Source organism: Anguilla rostrata, chromosome 4 (genome assembly GCF_018555375.3).
Source record: "Anguilla rostrata isolate EN2019 chromosome 4, ASM1855537v3, whole genome shotgun sequence".
Classification (NCBI taxonomy): domain Eukaryota; kingdom Metazoa; phylum Chordata; class Actinopteri; order Anguilliformes; family Anguillidae; genus Anguilla; species Anguilla rostrata.
In genome coordinates, this window is record NC_057936.1 from 47,595,670 (window position 1) to 47,617,793 (window position 22,124).

At 41.2% G+C, this 22,124-nt stretch overlaps 1 protein-coding gene across 2 annotated transcripts in view; it reads right to left on the reverse strand.

Moving 5' to 3' along the window:
- The window catches only part of plxdc2a (plexin domain containing 2a), a 116,627-nt gene that overhangs the window by 30,550 nt on the left and 63,953 nt on the right, over window positions 1–22,124 (reverse strand). For both annotated transcript variants that reach the window (XM_064332835.1, XM_064332836.1), the window contains exons 5-7: window positions 10,135–10,257; window positions 7,564–7,682; window positions 6,113–6,212 (exon numbers count right to left, since the gene is read on the reverse strand). In XM_064332835.1, the coding sequence (XP_064188905.1) occupies window positions 6,113–6,212; window positions 7,564–7,682; window positions 10,135–10,257 (342 nt within the window). The remainder of the gene's footprint in view (window positions 1–6,112; window positions 6,213–7,563; window positions 7,683–10,134; window positions 10,258–22,124) is intronic.

Genomic DNA, 22,124 nt, shown 5'->3' on the forward strand with positions numbered 1-22,124 from the left:
GATCCTTTATTAATCCTGCACAGTAAAATGTCCAGTGTCAATTCAACTCTTAACAGAATGCATATGAGCCCAACAGGAACCATACTGTATGTACTCTGTAAGGTGGAAGCGGTAATTAACCGATACAGAGCAGAACTTATAACTCCAAGCAATTGCACCTGTCTTCACCAAAACCTAAATAAATGTGCAATCAGTTGAAAACATGCCATCAATTCTGATAATGGGACCAATCTGGCTGCAGATGTGAGTCGGTACAGAACAGGCCACTGAGTAGGCAGGCACATAGAGTCAATACAAAACGCCTGTCCCATGGGAACCTGCGACTCTGATAATGGACAATAGAGCAGCGTCTCATTCTGTGTCACATGATCGCAGGGTTCCTTCAAATGTAATTCAAAGCTGATATGCAAAATGACCCCAACATACGTTTTTTGTCCCACAGCAGAATACCAGCACTTCCTGCCTCACCTTTTATGAATTCTCTATGGGTCCAATGATATCATCAAGCTCTTAACCAACAAGCACTCTAATTCCACAATTGCACAGTAAAACGTTCAGTGTTAAATTAACTCTAATAGAGTACATCTGACCCCAGTTGACTCACACAAAATCTGTTGAATTAACAATGAACATTGTACTGTGTAATATAAGAAACAAAGGCCTCAATTCAATCAACACTTGTCCTTAACATGTGAGGACACATGGAATGCAAGAGTTTTACTTTTATCTTTTTATCAGCAACGCAGTTTATCAAGTTTAGCAATCACCAAAATTGATGCAATCTACCCCCTAAATTTACTACCCCATGAAGAAACAAAATACTTGTATTTATTTTACGTATTTTGCATTAATCAAGGCCAATTAAATCATCGCAATTTCATATTAATTTGCAGTGTTGATTAGCTATGCAACATTTACTCAAGGAAAGAACTTTGCTCATTAGCAAGAAATGTAAAATAGAACTGAAACCAAAATCCCTCATACAAGCTGTTAATGATTCCATATGATGTATCCAGTTAGCTTGCAATTCGTTCTTCAAAAAAGTAATGCATTTCCTTCCTCAACTTCTGCAAATAAAAATGCCAGTCACAGAATCTTAATATCACCATACACATTAATCCAGAGACTCCTTAGTGGAAATGATCACAGCCACCATGACACAATAAATTAGAACCCCATACCATCCTACTGTGATCCAACATAAATATTCAACTCAACGTCGTGTCGGATTAAAGTGTATTTCGCTTGGTCCAAACAAGCGTTAACCAGGATATTCATATATTGGACATCACCTTCTGTCCATATTTTAACATGACTATGGGTGCAATGAATCAGGCGTAAGCCAGTAATTGGATAGTTGCTGATAAGAAACCTAATGCAAAACGGGGCATGAAAACAACCAGTGTGATTTGCTAACTTCATAAGAATAATGTATGAGACGCTTTTGCATCCTGAAGGCGCTGGGAGAGTACATTTAAACGAATCTTAAATAAAAAGCTCAATAGGCTAACAAACTGGTAATTATCATGCTTGTCTGCGGGGTGCTACAAATCTGTGCTAGTGGACACTGCCTGTGCACTTGGTCCACCCCTGGATATTAAAATGATTCATTTCAATCCTTTAGTACTGAATAAAATGCTCTTTGTAGGATGTATGTGCTCTGTACATAGAATGCAGTAACCACTCACCAGAGACGCTATCCCTTATCAACCTCCATGCTCACATTGCTACTTTGGATTACAAACCTGGTTTCTCTCGGCTGCAAGGTAACTATTTTTGCCTAAACATAAAACTAAGTTTACATTGTTAACTTTAAGACACAAGACTCTTTCCCCCTTTTCAAGCAGTGTGTGTCTTGATGTATACGATGCATGCGTAGACAAATATCTTTCTGTCCTTGTGAGGGAATGCTGCATACAACTTTTCCAGGTGGACTGTAGTTGAATTCTGACTTGTGTTATCTTCATGGATGATCTGGACAGTTGTTTTCCTTAAAATAATACAGGCTAATTCTGCCCTGTCTGGTGCAGCCTCACTTGTCTTTAAGGTACTACAGTATGAGCCAGACCAACCTGACACTCCGGCATTAGATATGAACAACTTCCATGGATCTGCTTTCCAAGTAAATCAATGGTCAGTTAACTCATACTGATGCATCATTATCTTGTTTAGAGGCAGATGTACAGGCCAGCATAACAACTGACCTATAACATAATAAGCCAAAAAAGTACAACCAAGAAAAGAAAGCCAATCTCATTAACAGTAACTTCCCTGCATATAGGGTCAAGACTTATAGAAACCAAACACAAGATCCCACCTTTTTCTAATATTAAATTACTGTGTACTCCACAAATTAAATTGCTACAACATTTTCATGTCCCTGTGCATTCTGTGTCCAACCACTAAGCAGACTCTCTTTGCTCCATCTGCAATACCTGTATTGTAAAAACTTTTGCATTACTTTCACTGTAAAATATGCTTTGGGTCAAAGTGACACAGTGATTTCCAGTGTGAGGACCCAAATGTAATTCTTAAATTTATGATGGCCTGTATTTGGATTATTATGTCTGGAATAACGACACCTCTCCGGGGATATTTATGAGGAGATGTATATCTACACAGCCGTCGAGCAGAAACTCATTTTGGCCAAGTGCTACATCATCTCCCTGGTAAGAAGGTGCAGATATGACAAGCACTGTGCTGTCAGCAGCAAAAGCGTGCAGGATGCTAATTCTGCCCTTTGACTGCACAGACAAGGATCTGCCAGCTGTAAATAACACAGTTGTGTCCTGCTTCTTACATAGCACACCATTCTTTCTGTTTATTTTTCCAAGATAAAAAGTGTGTGAGTATGTGTGCGTGTATGAATTTGTGAGGGTGTGTGCGCATGTGCAGGTGTGTGTATGTGTGCATGTGTGTGCGTGTGGACATATGCATGTGTGCATGCCTGTGCCTGTGTATGTATGCATGTGTGTGCATTTTTATGCACAAATGTATGCTTGTGTTTGTGTGTGTGCATGCGTGCGTGCATGTGTACATGCATGCGGGTGTATGTGCGTATGCGTGTGTGTGTGTGCGTGTGTGTGTGTGTGCATGTGCATGCATGTGTGTGCGTGTACATGCATGCGGGTGTATGTGCGCATCTGTGTGTGTTTGTGCGTGCATGTGTGTAAATGTGTGCATGTGTGTACGAGTGTGTGTGTGCTAGTGTGCGTGTGTTTGCGTGCGTGTGTATGTGCGTGTGTGTGTGCGTGTGTGTGTGTGCGTGTGTTTGCATGCGTGTGTATGTGCGTGCGTGTGTGTGTGCGTGCATGCATTTGTATCTTGTTTATCTCGGTTACATAAGGCAGCTGAATGCAGTTGAGAGACTGAGCTGTAGAAACATAAACAAGAAAATGAATCAATTTGCGCCCCCGGTGCTTCTGTGACTTCTTGTTTAACCTGTTTGACATAATCTGAGAGAGATGGGAGTGAAAATCGACTAAAGGCGCAGTCAGACCATCTGCATTCAGTCAGTAAGACATTTTCTTTGCTGGAAAAAGTAACAATCATCCTTTAAGATAATGTTTGTCCGGAATGCCACTGAACAGGAAAAAAAAAAAAAAAAAACAACAAATGACTTTGGAGTGAATATCAAACCTGTCCTGTATCCTTGCAGGTGGCCCACAGAGGAACTCCCAACATTTACATTTATTAAACAGCTTAACAAGCAAAAACAGATTTGGGCCGAAAGCTTTAGAACTCTACCCGAGGGAGTTTAAAATGTAACGGCCTGGGGCTGATCTTCCAACTTTAAAGCTCTGACACCCTTCAGCCCCAACCTGCCCCCACCTACGCACCGCCCTAAGAATGTTTCTTTTTTTCAGCATTTGAAACCAGGAGAGTGTGGTTTCTACCTGCTGGGAAAATGTTGCCGAAGCATCAGAGAACACCTATTAGTCAGTCTTCCACGAGAAGAAAGGCTCCCAAACAACACCCTACCGTCATCCCGCCAAGCGCTGTAGAACCAGTTTTTGTTTATGTATTTTTTTAAAGACTTGGACTGCAGTCGCAAGTAACTGACAAGCAGCAATGGTAGTGGAATTTTGAAGGACTGAGTGTAAGTAGGTCCTTTGTGTATGTGCTTGTGGAATGACTGAGCTAACATTGAGAAGCTTGTGAATTGTTCAAATCTTGACACAGTTTTCCATGTTACACCAGAAAGTACAGCATGCTTTGAAAATCCATTCAATAAAACATAAAGTCGTTTTTTAACAATCATAAAAGAGTAGATAAACCTAAGGACATAAACCTACTGACCTTCATCACATATTTTTAAAAGACTCCAACAGTACAGTTATCACCATGGAAATCGTAGTACTGTGACATCAATAGTTCAGTACAGCTTTTTACAATAAAAATAACAATAATAAGATTAAACAAAATGTATTCTTACATCAGGCTGAAAATAAAGCTGGTATCTCTTTCCTTGGTTTTGCAAATGAAAAAAGACTCATGCTGTACAGGTTCCACACATATTTAAACAACTGTTCTAAATATCCGCAGTGTGAATTTATGCACCATAACAGTGCATCCTCTTTCTGACTCAGTGGATAATCTATCACCCTGCCTTTTCATTGGTGCATGAAATTATGAGCGCCAGAATGGGAGGAACCAAACAACCCATAATGGCTGCGATCCAATTTTCCGACTTTGGTTCTACTCATCTCAACACCCTGGACTGAATTATTATGACCAAATAAATGTAGTTTGCTTCACAAACACAATTTGCCAAAATCACCTAAAGTAATTTGGCAACCTGTGCTCGTAAAGAAAAATAAAAACATGCATCTATATGTTAAAAATAAGGCCATTTTCTTGTCACAGCATGTTTGTTTTTCCAATTGCGATAAATATGTGATGCTTTTTCTCTTTTTTTGGTGCGGCTTGCTTTGTAAGTTTGTTCTTGTTTTGTTCTAATTTTGTTTGGTCTCTTTTCTTCATTTCTGTCTTGTATAATATATTTCATCTTGCATTATCACAGGACTCCCTCAAAATGAAAAATGTTTTACCCCAAGGGATTTATCCTGGTTTTTAAAGACGTATTTGGTACTTTTACCTTTACATTGCCTGTTTTTCTTCGTGTCCTATCCCAGAAAGAGCTTCACATTTTCCATCTCCTTTAAAACTGGACAATGAACTGGCTGATTACAGTCCATGTATTTAGATTGTCAGCCAAGTATTGCATTTTTCTTTTCCAAGATGTGTCAAAATGGATTACATGTCTACCTATTCCAAAGACCAGGTGATACATTTTTTAACAAGACTGAAAAGAGAAGCATTCACAGTTGACCATTCTGACCCTGTGAGGTTACAATGTATAATTAGGCCAAAAACATTTTATCCAGGAAACACACATCCAAAAAGAAAAATGTTTGGTGCAACATCTGGAATTTTCAAAGCCTGGGAAAGCATACTCCATGCACATCATGTAATGGATGAATACATCACTAGTGAAAATGTATTACTTTAGCTGAGTTCAGTGTCTGTGTAAGTGTACTTAATGATTGATTAAACATTCTTGAGTTTGAGTCTGGTCCTTTTAGGTAACTGTATGTTTTTTTTTTGTAGGCTTCAGTTGAAGGATTCCGCATGCCAAGACATATTTAGTCTGGCTCCTAATTCTGCATGTCCCTATTTTGACTGGTGTTCCAGGGAGAATGTAGCATTAATGTTCGGAGGACCAGATAAACACTCCGAGAAGGGACTTTGCAGTCAGACCTTGGTTGTGTGTGTGTGTGCATGTGTGTCCGCGTGTGTGCATACGTGCATGCGTGCATGAGATGCCTTGATCTCAAGACACACCAAGAATCTTGGGAAACCCTGGGCGGGGTGTTGATCTGGCAGGACTGACCCAGCGTGCACTTTGAAAAAAGGTTACACAAACATTCCGGAACATTCTGCAATTGGCAAAACCTTGACAGAAGAAGGAGAGAAAAAATATATAATTCGCTGTATGTGACACACAAGGCATGGGAGGAGGGCGAGGCACTGGCCTGTAAAGAAGACCAGTGTTCTGCTGAAACAGTGGAGGTGCCTTTATTTGGGAGGGGAAGTCAAAACTGCCACTTACTGGGTATTTGCTGGATCCTGTGCACGACCACAAATGCATCTGACAGCCCCACTTTGACAGGGTGATTGACGGAGCTGATATCAGTCACCAGAATGGGAATCTGTAAAAGGAGAACGATAAATCACCCCATTCAGCCAGTGTTTTTTTTTTAATCCTAAAAAGCAGTGAAGATCATCATTGAACGAGAAGAGTGTTCGATGCAAGCAGAAAAAAAAAAAAACTTCAAAGGAGACCAGGCAGAACCAATGACCCTGTATTTCTGAGTGAAAGACTTCAACGGAGCAGAATAACGGGCTTGAGAAGCAAGTCAGGATGGAATTGCTATAATCAGTATGGAGATTTTAAGGCACAAAAGTGTGCTATTGAAGTGAGAACAACATGCAACGTGTCATAGAAAAGTCTGTTTGAAGGGGCATCAGGTGCTGCAATTACCATCATCCTGATAGCGAGGGTGCAATTGCGCTCTAAAATGCATGAGACTAAAAATCTTATAGCCTGATACCTGAATTATAGGTATAGAGACACAGAAAAAAGCTAATTCAAAGAAAAAAAGAAAAAAAGAAATGTGAATTAATTGTACTGCAAGTACAAAGTTACGGAATGCTTAAAACTTCCATTAAAAAAGGTGGATATATGACTAATAATGTTTTGGCTATCATGTAAATTCATAAAACTCCTACACATTGCATAAAACAGAAATAATACAAAATGGGCAGAAAACCTCAGACAGATTATAAAGGTCATTTTCTATATTTATCACATGCACTTTGCTTAAAAGCTTTTTCTGAGGTTCAGTTCAACCACTTTGATCATCATGGCAAGGAATACAAAAATGCGATTTAATGAGCTCAATAAGTACATTCTAAAGTATTTATATGGCTGAAACATGCCATAAAATGTTTGTACAATTTTTTATTTTTTATTTTGAATGTCATCTAGTTTCGTCGCAAGTGCAATTTAATTAAATGGATAAATTAACTAAAAGATGTCCCTAGAGTGCTAAACCTGCACTGACTATTATCAAACATACGGACACTGTATGGGAGATGGCTAATAGAATCATAGAATCATATTAGAGTCAATTATAAATGTTTTTACAAAAGCTATGGTGGTGTGACATAAATCTTTGTTGGGAAAACAGAGGTTCAAAAGAGAACAGATTTTAAAGAATGCTTTCTACCAACAGCTGGCATACAGAAGTGTTCCAGGAGATTAAAACAGCACTTCAGTGAAAGATGAACAGATGAAATGTAAATAATTGAGAAGCAGAACAACAACAAATGAGACTGAAAGTGAGAGTGTAAATCTGAGCAATGGCGAGAGAGAGACAGCACAAAAGAGAGGTAGAAAAGAGTGAGAGACAGGGAGCGAGGCTGCGAGAGATGGCACAACAAGGCAGAAAGAAGAACAGAAGGAACAGACAGAGAAGGAGAAAGAGAGAGAAAGCCTACCTCTCTGTAGGCGAAGACAATCCTCCCATCGCTGTGAAGGGTGGCCTGGAAGGTGAAACTCCCCAGGTGGTAACTGTCCTGGAGATGGACATGATCCCACTGGACCACCAGAGCAGTGCCTATTTAACACAGAGGCCATCCAGTTAGATCCCACCGTGTGCCTACAGGCGATTCACACAACACACTGACACGAGATTTGCTGTTCTGCTGATGGTGTCCTAACTCCTGTGTTGTGATTTTCCTAAGCCTCTGTCATTCTCAATAGATTTTGCAGTAAATTCAGTTGATTATATGAGCTTTAGGAGAAAGTGTCCGACAATAAGCAAATGAAACGAAGTTACCACAGTGGTTACAAAAAAACACTGCATATAAGAAAAATGTTCTAGAAAAAAGGTACGCTTTCGGAAGACGCGAAACAACAACAGCAAACCTCAAAACACGTCATGAGATTTTTAAAGGCTGGTACTGTAAATTCTGTGTTTTTCCTTTGCCTCCCTGTTAGCACAGTGATCAGCCAGGCTAAAATTAAATATTCTCTCAACGGAAGAGCAGTTCTCTGACACAAAGGATTAAAATAGGGTGATTTTGCTATTTAGATTTAGAGACTCTGAGCACAGTGCCTTTCTACTACATACAGTGCCCAGGAGTCCAATGGATTGTGGATGAGCTGACACAGAGGTACCCCCTCATAAAATGGGTCCATACAGTGATATGAAGGATGAGCAAAGGCTGAAAGGTCAAACAGTGACTGATCATAAGGGTTACTGTGCTGAAGCAGGGAAAGGAAATTGATTTCCGCGTTCGCTCCAATATTTTAGAACGCGACATACTGCACTCAGAAATGACTCTTTAGTGGCAGTGTGGAAGCCAACTTCCAGCGCAAAGGTAAGCCTAAATTAAAACCACAAACCATCTTCAAATGCAATTGAATTTGGCAAAGAAATCATCCATCTCGGTCTTCCAGTCCTTTACTAAAAATACAATCATTAATTTAAAATGAGTTAATGCACTGACCACATTTTTTTGCTTCACTAAATTAATGCATTTTGGAAAAGCACAAAAACCAATGTCCCCTGGGAACTTAAACTCAAAGCAGATGGTAATAAAACTGCCGTGCGCAATATCAGTGAATACAGTAAAGCACTGAGTAATATTAAAGGGCAGTTGCCTTCATATGAATTTGTTTTGCATGAAATATTCTTCCATAAATATTATTAAGCTAACATTTAAATGAAACTATAAAGATTTTTTTTTTTTATGAAGAATGAGTCATCAAAGTGATTTATGTAAATAATTATTGAAAACATCTTCTTTCAGATGGTGTCGACTCTCTATGGTAATGAAAAATCCTGTGGCATCTATTGCTGATGTCCTGGCCAAAATTCTAATCTTCATCTCTCAATCTGCTCTTCTAATTATCCTTGTGTTTAACTGTCTACATAAATCCATGTCTCTCCACCTTAACTACTGTGTGATGGGCAATCTGGTCCAAAGTAGCTGTTGTGCATCACCCAGATGAGTGCTAGACTTTGGTCTAAATTCAAAGTGCTTTGGGTCTCTTAAGAGAGTGTTCATAAATCTTTATGAATACCACTTATTGCCAATAGCCACAAATGCGCATATTAGTCTATTCAAAAGCACTTATGCACATTGTTTTAGCCGTTTCTCTACTTAAGAGCATCGGCTCTATTCAAGCAATTGAATCTAATGTTTATCATCACACCTACAGTAAGAGCAAGGCAATAAGGAAATGAGATCATGAGATCCTGGCAATCAGTCACATCAACTCAAATGGGAGCTAAGGCGCAACCCCTGCTCTCACAATTATCAAGACACGATTCAAATTACAGTGTATATGTCCTGATCTCCACATCAATCAGACAATAAGAAACCACAGACAGTCATATTTGCTCCAATTATTTTTAGGCGGCTGAAAGCACTCCCTCCCAGGGGACACCAACATGAAATGCTCTCCCAATGTTGCCGTGACATTAGAAAAGCGTTTGTTATGTGAGCTACAGACAAGCAGGTCAAGCATTTAACCATTAAAAGTATTAAGGAATTAATCTGTTTCCTTTTCTGCAGATTCCTTCAGTGACCAAACCAAGTTGCAAAATTGTGCCGACAGTATGCTGGATATGTGTAGTCATCACCGTGACGCCTTGAAGGCCTTCAAACAGCAATGCTAAATCAGGTTTATTTGGGGATGCACAACACTATGTGGTGAACTACGCAAGTGGCTTCTAATGAAGAACTTCGCTGACAAGCAATTGATTAATAATGTCCCAGAGGATTATCGATCATGCGCCTTCTGCCTGCCGCCTCTCCATGTCCCTGCTGTTTTGCTGCATTGGTCTGATCTGACTCACACAGCATACGCCCTACATTTCCTATAAATAATCTGCAGTGTCCACGTCAATTTAACCAGACTCAAAATGGCCTCTTTCATAGTGCCAGCTCTGCTGTGCATAGAAACATTTGGAGAGATGCTTCTCTGCTCTTTTATTTGGTCATTCGTGGAAAGCAACGTCGGCACAGTTGCCGCTTCAGCACCGGGAGGCCGCCACGTACCGTTGTCAAAGTAAATGACGGTGGAGTTCCTGGAGACGCTGGGGTCAAAGTTCGCCATCAGGGGAGCGATGTACTGGGTGGCGGTCAGCATCCTGTGAACCACGTCGCCGGTGTAGATGAAACCTGCCACCAAACACAGGAGAGGGTGAATTACTGTAGATCATCCAGTGCACTTCTTCTTATGCTCGAACCGGGTCTAATGTGCACGTACGGCGCAGACTGGGAGACCTGTCTGAGCCATTAAGGCAAATAATAATAACAGGTTTTACAACTCAGATGAAAGACTGCCTACCACCCGAACATGAATTACAGACCTAATCCACCAAGTCCCCTCATTAAACCTCACACCAAACACTTACTGGAAGATTGCTCTGAATGACAAACAACATCAAAGCAAATTATGCTTATGAATGAACCGATTTTAATGAATAATAAAAAAAGTAACTCATATGTACTTTAATGTCGGAAAATTTTATTTAGATAAAAAAGAAAAATATCATTATATTATAAAATATCATATTAGAAAAATAATGTGGCACATAACCTGGGCTGGGGAGGCTATCAGTGTCTATCCAGGATTCTGTTCATTGGGGGCATGTGCATGCATTTGGCCTAGATGCAATTAACTTTATCTTAACTCAGTTTAAATTTTGTCCACCATTAAAAGCAAATGCTTCAACAGCGCAAACACAGTTTGGCATGTCAAAACACAGTTTGGCACAATCAAATGACTAAATCCTTAGTCATTCTTAGTTTGTGAAGGAAAAAAACCAACCACTTCCATGATGAAGTTAATGGAGTCTGAAATTCCTTAATGGAATGCCATTAAACAGCCTCTTTTGTTTAGAAGTGGAATGTAGTTTGTAGCTTTAAAACAGCAACAGTATAAAGAGCTTTTTTCCCCCCTTAACAACAGCCAACAAATAGCTACCGGCTGCTAAGTTACAAATTTGAAAAAGATCCCTTGGGTCGCAGTCTGCAAAAAATGAAAATGAAAGAAAAATTGCTGCCTTTCGCATCCATACAAGACAATTCAATTTGAACCCGTATCTCAAATGACACTCGCTTACACAAACCTCTTAGAAAACAAAAACGACTGAAAAGGTAGCGTTTACCCAATTGCGGTTTCATGAAGGGGTCGAGGATCGCGAGGAAGGGCACGGGTGTAATTTCACCAGGCCCTGCCTGTGGGTAAATCCAGGCTCCGGGCGTGTTTTGGGGATGGGAGAGAAGACCCTGTCCCCGCCCCCAGGTCCGGAGAAGCGTACCGCATTGATCGTAACTCCGGCGGCAACAAGCGTCCCCTGAGATTTACACCCTCATTAATTCATATTAGTTTTCTGTCAGGCTGAATAACGCAAAGAGACCACAGGATCAGAGAATGATTTACCCTGCAAACAAGCCGCTGTTCTGCATGGGAGATGATTTAGCATCCGTCCGTCGCAGTACAAGAGTTAAATATTTTACCTTCTGCATGGCCGTGTATGAGACAAATACTCATGTAAAACACGTCAGGAGAGCATCAGGCTTGCTTTGGTTGTTTTTCACATGAACGCCGTTTCCATTTTTGCCGCTGCCTTACTGCATCTCGCGAGCACGTTTTCATTTGTCAACAGCTTGGCCAGAGGGTCAGCGATTTTTTTAATGTGTTTCAGATGGCCAAAGATAACATCATTTTTGCCAAGAAACCTTGGCCTGGTTGGATAAAGACAAGCCACCCATGAAGAGTGAAAAGTTAAAAAAAAAATCCCTTGTGGAATTACTGAGGGCAGAGATCAGAAAAACACATCGCTGTCAAGAGGGGGGTCACTGATCCGGGGTTAAACCTACTATGACATAAGCCACTGCCACCAAAAATGTCCGCCACAACATCTACCCCCACCTCCACTACACAGCCTCCGTCATTATCAGCCACACAAGGAGAAGCAGCCCCACAGCCAGACAGTCAGTCATGTGCAAGGCAGGGGATGGGTCATCTGCTGCAATGGCCTGATAGAGCAATGTACAAAACAAGGGTCTGCCAAAACCAGAGGAGGTAAACTCTAGAAAGGACAGTTACAAAAAGCTAAATCTTCGCCATTGTGCCACCCGCAGAGTGTCGGAGGAATTTATTTTCTGTCAAGCTTACCCCAAAATTTATGTGTCAGTTCAGATGCACAGCTAAATGTATATCTGTGCAGTGCAGTGCCGTTTAATCATGACAAACTAGCATGGAGACAGACTGTGTTATTTAGTCTTTACGTTCCAGTCGGCCTGGTTATTAATGGAGTCCTGTGAAATATCAACATCAACTGTCTCCCTCCAATGCAGGTTCTGCAGTTAGAAAAATTACTGAGGAGATGAAATGCTACTACAAATAACAAGTGTATACACACTAATTCACACCTTAATGAACTCACCTACACACACAAACACATGTACACGCACACACACATATGCAAACACATCTGCACACCCGCGCACAATCATACCCAGGTTTATTATGTAAGGGTAAAAATGGAAGTTTAAAACTGCCTGTATGTTTCTGAATTTCTAATCCAACAGCATTAGCAGAGATGGGTCATTAATCACTAAGGAGACATGAAACTCCCTGGGTCCAGAGCACTGGTATGCAGAGTTCAGAGCAGGGACAGGAAGCTCAGAAAAAAAGGAAAAACACAGCCACCTGAAATGTTTTGATCCAAACTTTTCGAAATTTCAAAAGGTCACATTAGCCACGTCTTCCCAAACTACAGATGGTTTCAAAAACACATACCTCACTTCACATGAGTCATATGCAGGAATCCTGCAACAAATCAAGTTCATCCTCTTTAAGATTTCATAGCAATCACTGGAGATGAGTGCTCATTCTGATATGGGTGCACTAAAGAGATGGCAATACCATACTTTATCCATTAAACTATTTCTGCTCCTGGCTCCTGGCCTACCTTCTGTTTGTTTTCTTCTTTTATCCTATGTGCCCACTGCCCCTTTCTAGCTGCCTTGTTTGTCACTGTTTACCAAAAACCCAATTTTAACTCATTACCATTTACCAACATTTCTGTTTTGGGAAAACAAACTGTTTCTAGGTAAAGGGCTCATCAGTACTGCCATTTACAAGTATGAATGTTTATACAGAAAGGCTATGGACAGATTTTCTGTTTGTACTGGTCACCAGGAACCCAGAACAGCCCCAGTGGGAGTGTTCACCGACATCATTGCAACTGTCATTCACGGTAATCATAATGGCCCGTATATCTCATTTTGAGTGCAGGACATTGGTTGTGAGGGCTCACTAAAAGAAGGGCCTCGGTGAAATGGGCAAAGTCAGAATAGTACACATAACACACTACAAACTGAGCAGGCTAGTGATTTCCGCATTGTAATGCAGCAAGCTTGGTTTTGTATAGTGTATCGGTTCTGTAGCGGAGCTCTGTTCAGTCCTTAGGTGAGTAAACTGTCTCCTTAAAAAAAAAAGAGTGAGAATATGTGTTCTCCTTTTCCCGCCCTCACCATTGATAGTGGAGAGTCACATGGGGTTTAACTTTCCACACTGCCCCTGTCCATGTTTGGATACACTCATCTATCCTCCCTTGTCCTGTTTAATGCTTACCCAATCAGGCTGCACAGTATTTCAGTCTATAAACTGTTGGATCACTTTAAAATATGAATTAAGCAAGATAATGAATTTCTGATGGAGAGTGAGCGGTTGACTTTTCTTAAGGAATAAGCTGCTATAATTACATCATAGAGTTAAATATTTAGGAAATGCTGGTTAGGCAGCTGGTCATGCCACAATCGTAATTAAGTCCACCAAATGATAAAGATTTATTTATGAGATTGAAATAATGCCAATTATCTTAGCAGCTATGAGAAGAAAGAATATTTGAACTATGGCCACACCACTGAACTCTGATTAGCATGTTTAGCTAGCTAGCCTTTTCCATACTTGGACCCTGTAGGCATTCTGTGAGAAATGGAAAACATTTTTTATCCAGTGGGGATGCATTAGCACTGGCAAGGTAACAGATAATGTTACTATGTGGAAAATGAATGATCTGGTCATACGTTCCTTCCACAATAATGTCTTTAATACCTGAGCAAAAGCAGCGTGCCTGGAATACAGTTCAGCATAATCAGGCAAGTGATGCAGAGCGTGGATCACATTTTTTCAGTAAATCTATGGCTTGGAATAATCAGTGATTATTCTTTGTGTGACACACCATGTGAAGAGAAAGGCAAAAGAATGATAGGCTTTCCTGTTTTCAATTTTATTCGAGTTAAAAGTTACAAATATTGTGGGGGTAATTCTTCTTAACTGACATATTAAAACTTAGAGAAATCAATGTTTTAAATCCAGCCATTATGCGGTATACTTTAACTCAAGGCTTTTCCTTTTTTCAAAGCAGTATATTTTTCATCAAAAAGAACTTGCCAGAAACAAAGTTCTGCTGCTTGGATCAAGCATTTTTTTGCTTCCTGAAATGCAGCCCTGGCTTTGCAAAAGAGTAACGAATGAGGTGCTTGCTATGGTCAGGGCCACAAGCCAACGCAGGGCAAACAGTTCCAAAAGAACAGTTCAGCATGTCTCATTCTGCAATGGCATACGACCATCCCCAGAGGCTGCACATAGACCAACAGCAAATTAAATGTGGAATCAGTGTCTTTAACAAGTTGCAAAGACTTTAACGCTGTGGCCAAAAACGATTTAAAGGCATTTTTTTTTTTAAATAAAAAAGTGATGGCCAAAACATAAACGTCAGAAGGCGTGAGAACTGTTTTTGGCTATTTTCTACTGAGGTGAAGTTAATGGTGGTGGTCGTGGGGGGGGGGGTGGTGTGCACGCCAGACGGCGGCCTTTTAAAGGGCAGATAAAGAGAGGCGGTCGGACAGGACAGGAGAACGGGCGTCCATCGTCTCCTCAGCGTTATCGTTTTCATTGCTTAAAGTGCGAGAGTGTTTCTACAGATTCACAAATTACAGATTCTTAAACACATTCAATCTCCCACCTTCCTGCAGTCTAACACAGGGACTATTAAATACTCGATAGTACTCTATACTATAGAGCATATACACTCTATAGTATAGTACTATAGCACTATAGTACTCTGTCTTTCGCGCTCCCTCTCTCTCTCTCTCTCTCTCTCACACACACACACACACATACACAAACGCACGTCCAATGTTGTTGCAAAGGAATTGATAAGGTCATACTTTGATTCGCAGCTTTTGGCATTCCCCGAGGCAAAGGGATTGTGAGGAGACTAGCTATCAGTCAACTGCAGCAGGTTCTGCTTCACGTCTCCCATCTGCCACATTTTTGTCAGTCTCCATCCCGCACTCCATGCAGTTAAATAGTGTACATGTGCTAACCTCTGGGTTAAAGAGTAAGGGTCCTGGCTTAGAGGGCATTTCTCGCTGTTTATTCTGTCAACTACGATCAGGAAAGAAGATTCTCTTCAGGCCTGTCGGCACATATTGCTCTGGTGAAATCAAACATAATCACTTTTCATTTACTTTTACATGAAGCACTTATCCTACTTTTAACACATTGTGTATTTGAGAGTGCATGTGTAAGTCCTGACCATGGTGCTTCTGCACCCTAGCTCCCCAGTAGTGGAATAAACTCCCCATTCCTCTACGAACCACTTGGTCCCTGCTCATTTTCTGCCGTGGTCTGAAGACGCATCTCTTCAGACTGTACCTGGATTAACTCTATCACTACTCTGCAGGGTACTCCTAATCTAGGATCGCTTTTATCACATGTATCCTTTGATCACGATCCTCTAGCACTTTGATATCAAACTTGCATTTTCATCCAGCGCTTATATTGCACTAGTATTATCATCTTGATGTAGGTCTATCATATCTTGTCATCATGCCTCATTCTAGTTTGACTTAAATTTCTGACCTAGCCTATACTTATTGTGTGAACTAGATTTAATGTTCATGGCTAAGGATAACTGTTACATAATGGGGGCGACATAGCTAAGGAGGTAAGAGTGGGTGTCTGGCAGTCGGAGGGTTGCCGGTTCGATCCCCGCCCTGGGCGTGTCGAAGTGTCCCTGAGCAAGACACCTAACCCCTAACTGTCTGGTGAATGAGAGGCATCAATCGTAAAGCGCTTTGGATAAAAGCGCTATATAAATGCAGTCCATTTACAATTTACATAACGATAATTGTACCTAATCGGACCTGTGTTTTGCAGTTGCTCCAATGACCTTCGGTATGCACTTACTGTATTGTACATCGCTTTGAATAAAAGCACCTGCCAAATAAATGTAATGTAAAAAATGTAAATAAGTTATATGTATATTTGTGATAAGTAAATAATATATGTGTGTGTGTGTGTATGTGTGTGTGTGTGCGTGAGAGAGAGAGAGAGAGAGAGAGAGAGAGATAGGCGGGGTGCAAAAGAGGCTATGGTTTGCATGCAAAAGTTTCTATCAATCAAAGGACAGAATAAGAAGGAATTGGACATGCATGGTTATTTCATCTTGAATTTCTGAAGTCTAAGGTACAGCGCATGACATAGAATCTATTTATATTGATATTGTTCGTATATTGGTGCTGTTTTTACAGCTGCGAGTGCTTCTGCGGTTGTTCTTGCTGTTATTGCTGTTGTTTTTGTGGTTGGCTGCTGCGGTTGTTGTTGCTGTTAGTGCTGTTGTTTTTGTACTTGCTGTTTCCTTGTAGGGTGTTTCACACCCATTTCTCATTGTTTGATCTGCTTTCTGAACAGGGCTGGCCTCTGGTCAAGCGTGAAACTTGCGTGAATGTAAGGAAAACACTCGCTCACAGGACAATGTGGAGGCCAAAATACCCTTCAACAGTTTCCTGAAAAGGTAGCATTGGCCAGGGCTGAATGAGTTGCCAGCCAATGAGAATACAGGGAGAGGGGTTTTCAGAGGCATGGAACCGCTTAGAGAGCAACCATGACCAAATATTTGGCACCGCTGCGGTATTGTATAAAGTGGTATATATGCAAAATATTTGGCAGCAGTCTTACGTTATAGAGGGACAAACAATCAGGGGAATTTGGGAAAATCAAGGATTAGGATGCGTTTGCATGTTTCTGAAGCCAGACTAAGAGCTAAGAGCCTTTCCCTTTTCATCTCTTTCTGATATAGGTCTCTGGAATCCACAATGTAGGCAAAGGCCACGGAATTCAGGAATTCGCTGCCAGCCACAGAATAGCGTGATTTATGCTCCATTAGTAAACATGCATAAGTGCTGGGGATTCCTTTTCTTTTCTTTTACCAATATAAACGGCCTGAAGGCCACTAAACCTAAACTGGAAGTGTAATAGTTCCTAAAGGGCCTCTCTCAGTACTAGCTAGGCAGATCCTAGAAAAAATGCAGGCACATCCAAGCAGAAAATTGCTTGTCGTGTAATGTTTTTGCAGGCTAATCAGACCGGAGATCTTGACTGAAATGTCCGATTCTGCGGTATTTAATGCTTAGAAGATCACAAGCTCTTCTGAAAAGCCATTCTGGAGGTCCCGTGAGGAGCTCAGTCTAGGAGAACGCTCACATCGGCTGCACTGTGGTGTATTAAAAACAAGGCCTCCTGTCAGGTGAACGTCGCAGAACTTTTCTCTGAAATTCAGCTTTTTCCAAGGCAGAGAACTCCCATCTCGGACTGCGACAGTTGCGGCTGGATGTGTAATCCTCTCGGAATTCTCCAGAGAGCAGAGGTCACTGCACGACGTCGCTGGGAGTAAGGATCAAAGAAGCGAAACAATGGCTGGCCTGTCCCTCCTCCTTCTCACCACCCAACCCCCCCCCCCAACCCCACACACACACCCCACCGCCCTGCGCCCCAAGACTGTCTATCTAATGCGTTTGCATTTCCGGGCCCCCGATAAGCAAAAGTCAATGTAATTATGGCGGCTGAATGAGGGTCGCTGTTACATTAACTATGCAGGTGCTATCTCCGTCGGTGCTAGCAGAGATAAGGGAAGGTAGCGGTGGCGGTACGCTGCTCAGGCAGCCGGCCCTCGGGGGATACCGCGTACCTGCGTACCGTGAGCACACAGCCCTTCCTGCCCCCTGCTTCAGACCTTCTGATTGAGGCCTGGAGAGAGCATCAGCGGTGTGTGTTTCTAAAGCCTTCAGTCTATGTGCTGTTAGACACAGTGCATTTTCCATCCTGCGTAAAGCACAGGACATAGATGACCGTGGATGGGAAGAATATGCATCTGGACAGTATGTGTGGTGATTATATTGCATCATTCGAAAATGTTCATATTACCAGTAACGTACATTACTGGTAATATGAACTAGAACAACAGCAAAGCCCTGTGCATTAGAAATGTTGCATTGCATAGATATAAATGATATTGGCTGATATTTATCCTGTACTGTTAGACCAGCAGGGTGGTGATATGCTTGAATTGGACTGCTCAACCATTGAGTTGCCTTTTGAGCTACCACTTTTAAAGACATTGAGAGCCTGCCTGATTCTTTAACGCTGTCAGATGTGCAGCGTTGGTCTGCTGTAGACAGCTGGAGTGACTCTCTTCCAGACAGAAAGTGACAGAATATGGCTCTGAATTTGGCTCTATGTTTGTATGTTTCAGTGCATTTGTCGATGCATATTTCTACATAACTTTGTACTTTGTGTACGTGTGTGTGTGTGTGGTGCTTGGGGTGAATGAGAGTTTGCATTCCAAGCTTGAGAGCAAGCATGCACATGCACAGACACACTTACGCACGGATGCACACACACACACACACATATGTATACACACACACACACACACACAGATATATTACATAATGGTACACATTCCTGAAATCTAATTAAGGCGCACGTGGGGAAGTGAGGATTGATGTTCCAGGACTGAGAGCACGGGAGCTCATTATTTCCCAGAATTCTCAATTTCCCTAGTCAGCTGTTTTAAGTAGGCCCAGTCCTACTGTCTCCATCAAGTGGGCAAATTCTAACTTTAAATTGGCATTGACTATTGGGATGGCAGGTATGCCATCCCGCCAAGTTACGCCTTGGCGGGGGCATGCCCCCATACCTATACAGCACCGAGAGTTTGGCACTTTTCAGGGTTCCCCACAGAAATAACCACAACAGCCACAGACACTCAGCCCTTAAAAACATTAAATTCTGTACATTCTGACCCCATTTCAACAGACAGATTTCATAAACAACTTCACATGTCCACACAATAAAGCCCCAAACTAAGGGGATTTTGCGTTTTCTCCTTCTTCTTCTTCTTCTTCTTCTTCTTCTCATTCTTATTTTTCCTGCCGCCTATCCCACTAATAACATGTCTCCCCATTGGACATTTTACCGACACCGCCAAATCTTCACCTACACGCAAAATATCCATACCTTTTTACTCTGAAACATTGACAGTACAAACAGCTAGTCCGCCTGTGGCGTAGTGGGTACGGTTACAGTCTTGAGAACACAAGGTCTGAGGTTCAAACCCAGCTAAGAACGCTTTTCTTTAAAGGAGTACCATGGTGATTTTCACACTTTCTCGTTTTTACGAGGCATTGAAGAAACACAATGAGTACAGTATTAAATATGTCCGTTCTGCATTTTTGGAGAAATATGCGTTTTAAATTTACCGTCCTATTTTCAAACGGTTGACAAAGTTGTCAACTTGGTCCGTCACGAACACAGTACTCCCACACCACTCCCCTTTCCCACGCCCCGTAAACCCATGGATAACTCCAGCCCCATCGTTTGCGCGGCTGGTTTACAGGCAAGACAATGCACATATTTCAATAACGTTAGGTTCACTTAAATTAGAGTGACTTTTAAGGACTATTCGATTATTTCTGGTTATATTAATTTAGCTAGCTAGCTAACGTTAGCTAGCTAGGTAGTTTGCTTTCATAACGCAATGTTATCGATAAACGTTAGCTAGCTAGTTTGCTTTTATGAGGACGTCATAGTTGTGCTTTCATCTTAACTTGGCTAGCTACATAGAAAAAAATATAATTGGATATAAGTCAACGTCTTCACCTTAGCTATCTATCGGTACTTCATATACTACTAAGCTAGCTAGCTTGTGAAAAGTCTCCCAAAAACAGCACGTATCATGGGGGTAGCTATGGTAACGGGCCACGGTCTGTCAATCATAGTTGACTGACAGTTAACATAACTGACAGTTCTCATTACCAGGCCCAGACGGTTCGGGTGAACTTTTATAGTGGGAAATTTAGGCTTAGAAAAACACGTTTTAAAGTACATTGAAATGACTGAATAATAAAAAAATTATGCACATTTGTTTTGTTCTTGCCTAAAGACAACTGAGAACACGTTCAACCCCCATGTTACTCCTTTAACCTGCTTTTACCTTCACTAATAATTGTCTACTACTTCTCAATTATTGCTTTTGCACCACAGTATTATGACGTACCGTCTGCACGTTCAATTGTTCACCGGCTACAATATTGCAAAGCCATATGGATTCAACCGGAGCTCTTCTGCGCTTACTCGCCTGTGTTCTTCTTGAAAACCACGGACAGGTTTGCTAATTATATTTCACGCATTGCATATGTCATGGTGCTGCCCCTAACAAAGTGGCAGACTGGTAAACCTCTGGTTGAACGATTGAATCCCGCCTCGTCCTCAGGCAGATACTTTCCTCTTTCACATTAACGTTCTCTTACGCTTACATTATATTTGCTTTAGCAAAACTCACTCATGGCCACCCATATGCATTTCATGACGGCAAATGTATTCCTTTTATTACAAAGTTACACCAGTTTACCGCTGTGCCATTTCTACTAACTACATTTCTTCACTTGGCTACCGTACAAAACCTTCTTATCAGCAAACGCCACGTTTCTACATTCATGTTACCTTGTCCTGTTCTCTATCTAGCCACATACAAACAATTACGTGTACGTTCTGCAACTCCCCATTTAAACATTTACATTTAAAATCATGATTCACTCATAGTTGAACATGAAAAAAAAAAACACAGCAATGCAATGGATTTCACATGTTACTTAAACCTCCACTTTAACGGTTAATGTTACACAGCGACTGTTATATATACCATTCGATAAGGAATATAAGCTCGCTCATGGTCACTCCAATTACTTCGCACTATACTCCGTGATCATTTCAATCTTCACCTACATGCCCACTCTGCTAAAAACATATTGTTTCAACTACGGAATTTCGTAATTTCATCCTAATTTCTCTCACACTGTTGTCATTTTCTCATATGCAAAGCCTGCTGGGACATATGCGTCTGCTCCTATTCTGCACTATCATGTTTTCCGGTTCTAGTTTAGCAAAACAGCGAAGAGGATTCCTACCTGCAGATAAGCCTATCAAAATGCCTTATAAACCTTACAAACACTAAAAGTGCATCTCCACGAAATAACAGACAATGGAGCTGCACAGAAGGATAAACCTTACAAACACTAAAAGTGCATCTCCACGAAATAGACAACAGACAACGGAGCAGGACAGAAGGCTACACAAGTTGCGACGTAGGGAGTTATAATTCTACTGACTTGCTGATTCTTTTGTCAGTCAAGGCTCGTTGGATGGACGTCAGATCCGTGAGTACATAAACTGGCCATATCTCATCTGCGTTTCTGATTCGTTTACGCTTATGCCACTGCATCCTTTCTCACAGACACTGTTTCACAGCAAACCGAAACTGCTGAACGGTACACGCTCATCCGACTGTAAAAAATCCACACAACGATAGCCATAATCCACACCCGTTTTTTACAGGGTCGCATTTCTCACTCTCATAATAAAACGCTTTGCAAAAAGAACTGATATCTCATAAAAAACACGTTTTCAACGTACAAAAATGCCAAGTTACTAAAAAGTCTTGATATCAAAATGACGCCAAGTTACGATACTACAAACAATATAGGCTATCTTGCCTCACCGAAATGACATAAGATGTATCTCAAAGCAATGCTACCCAATATTTCCTCAGTTCTTTCAAGTCACTTGGCCCTGTGTTTTCTAATCTTACCATTTCACAATGTCATGCAAACTTTCTGTCAGA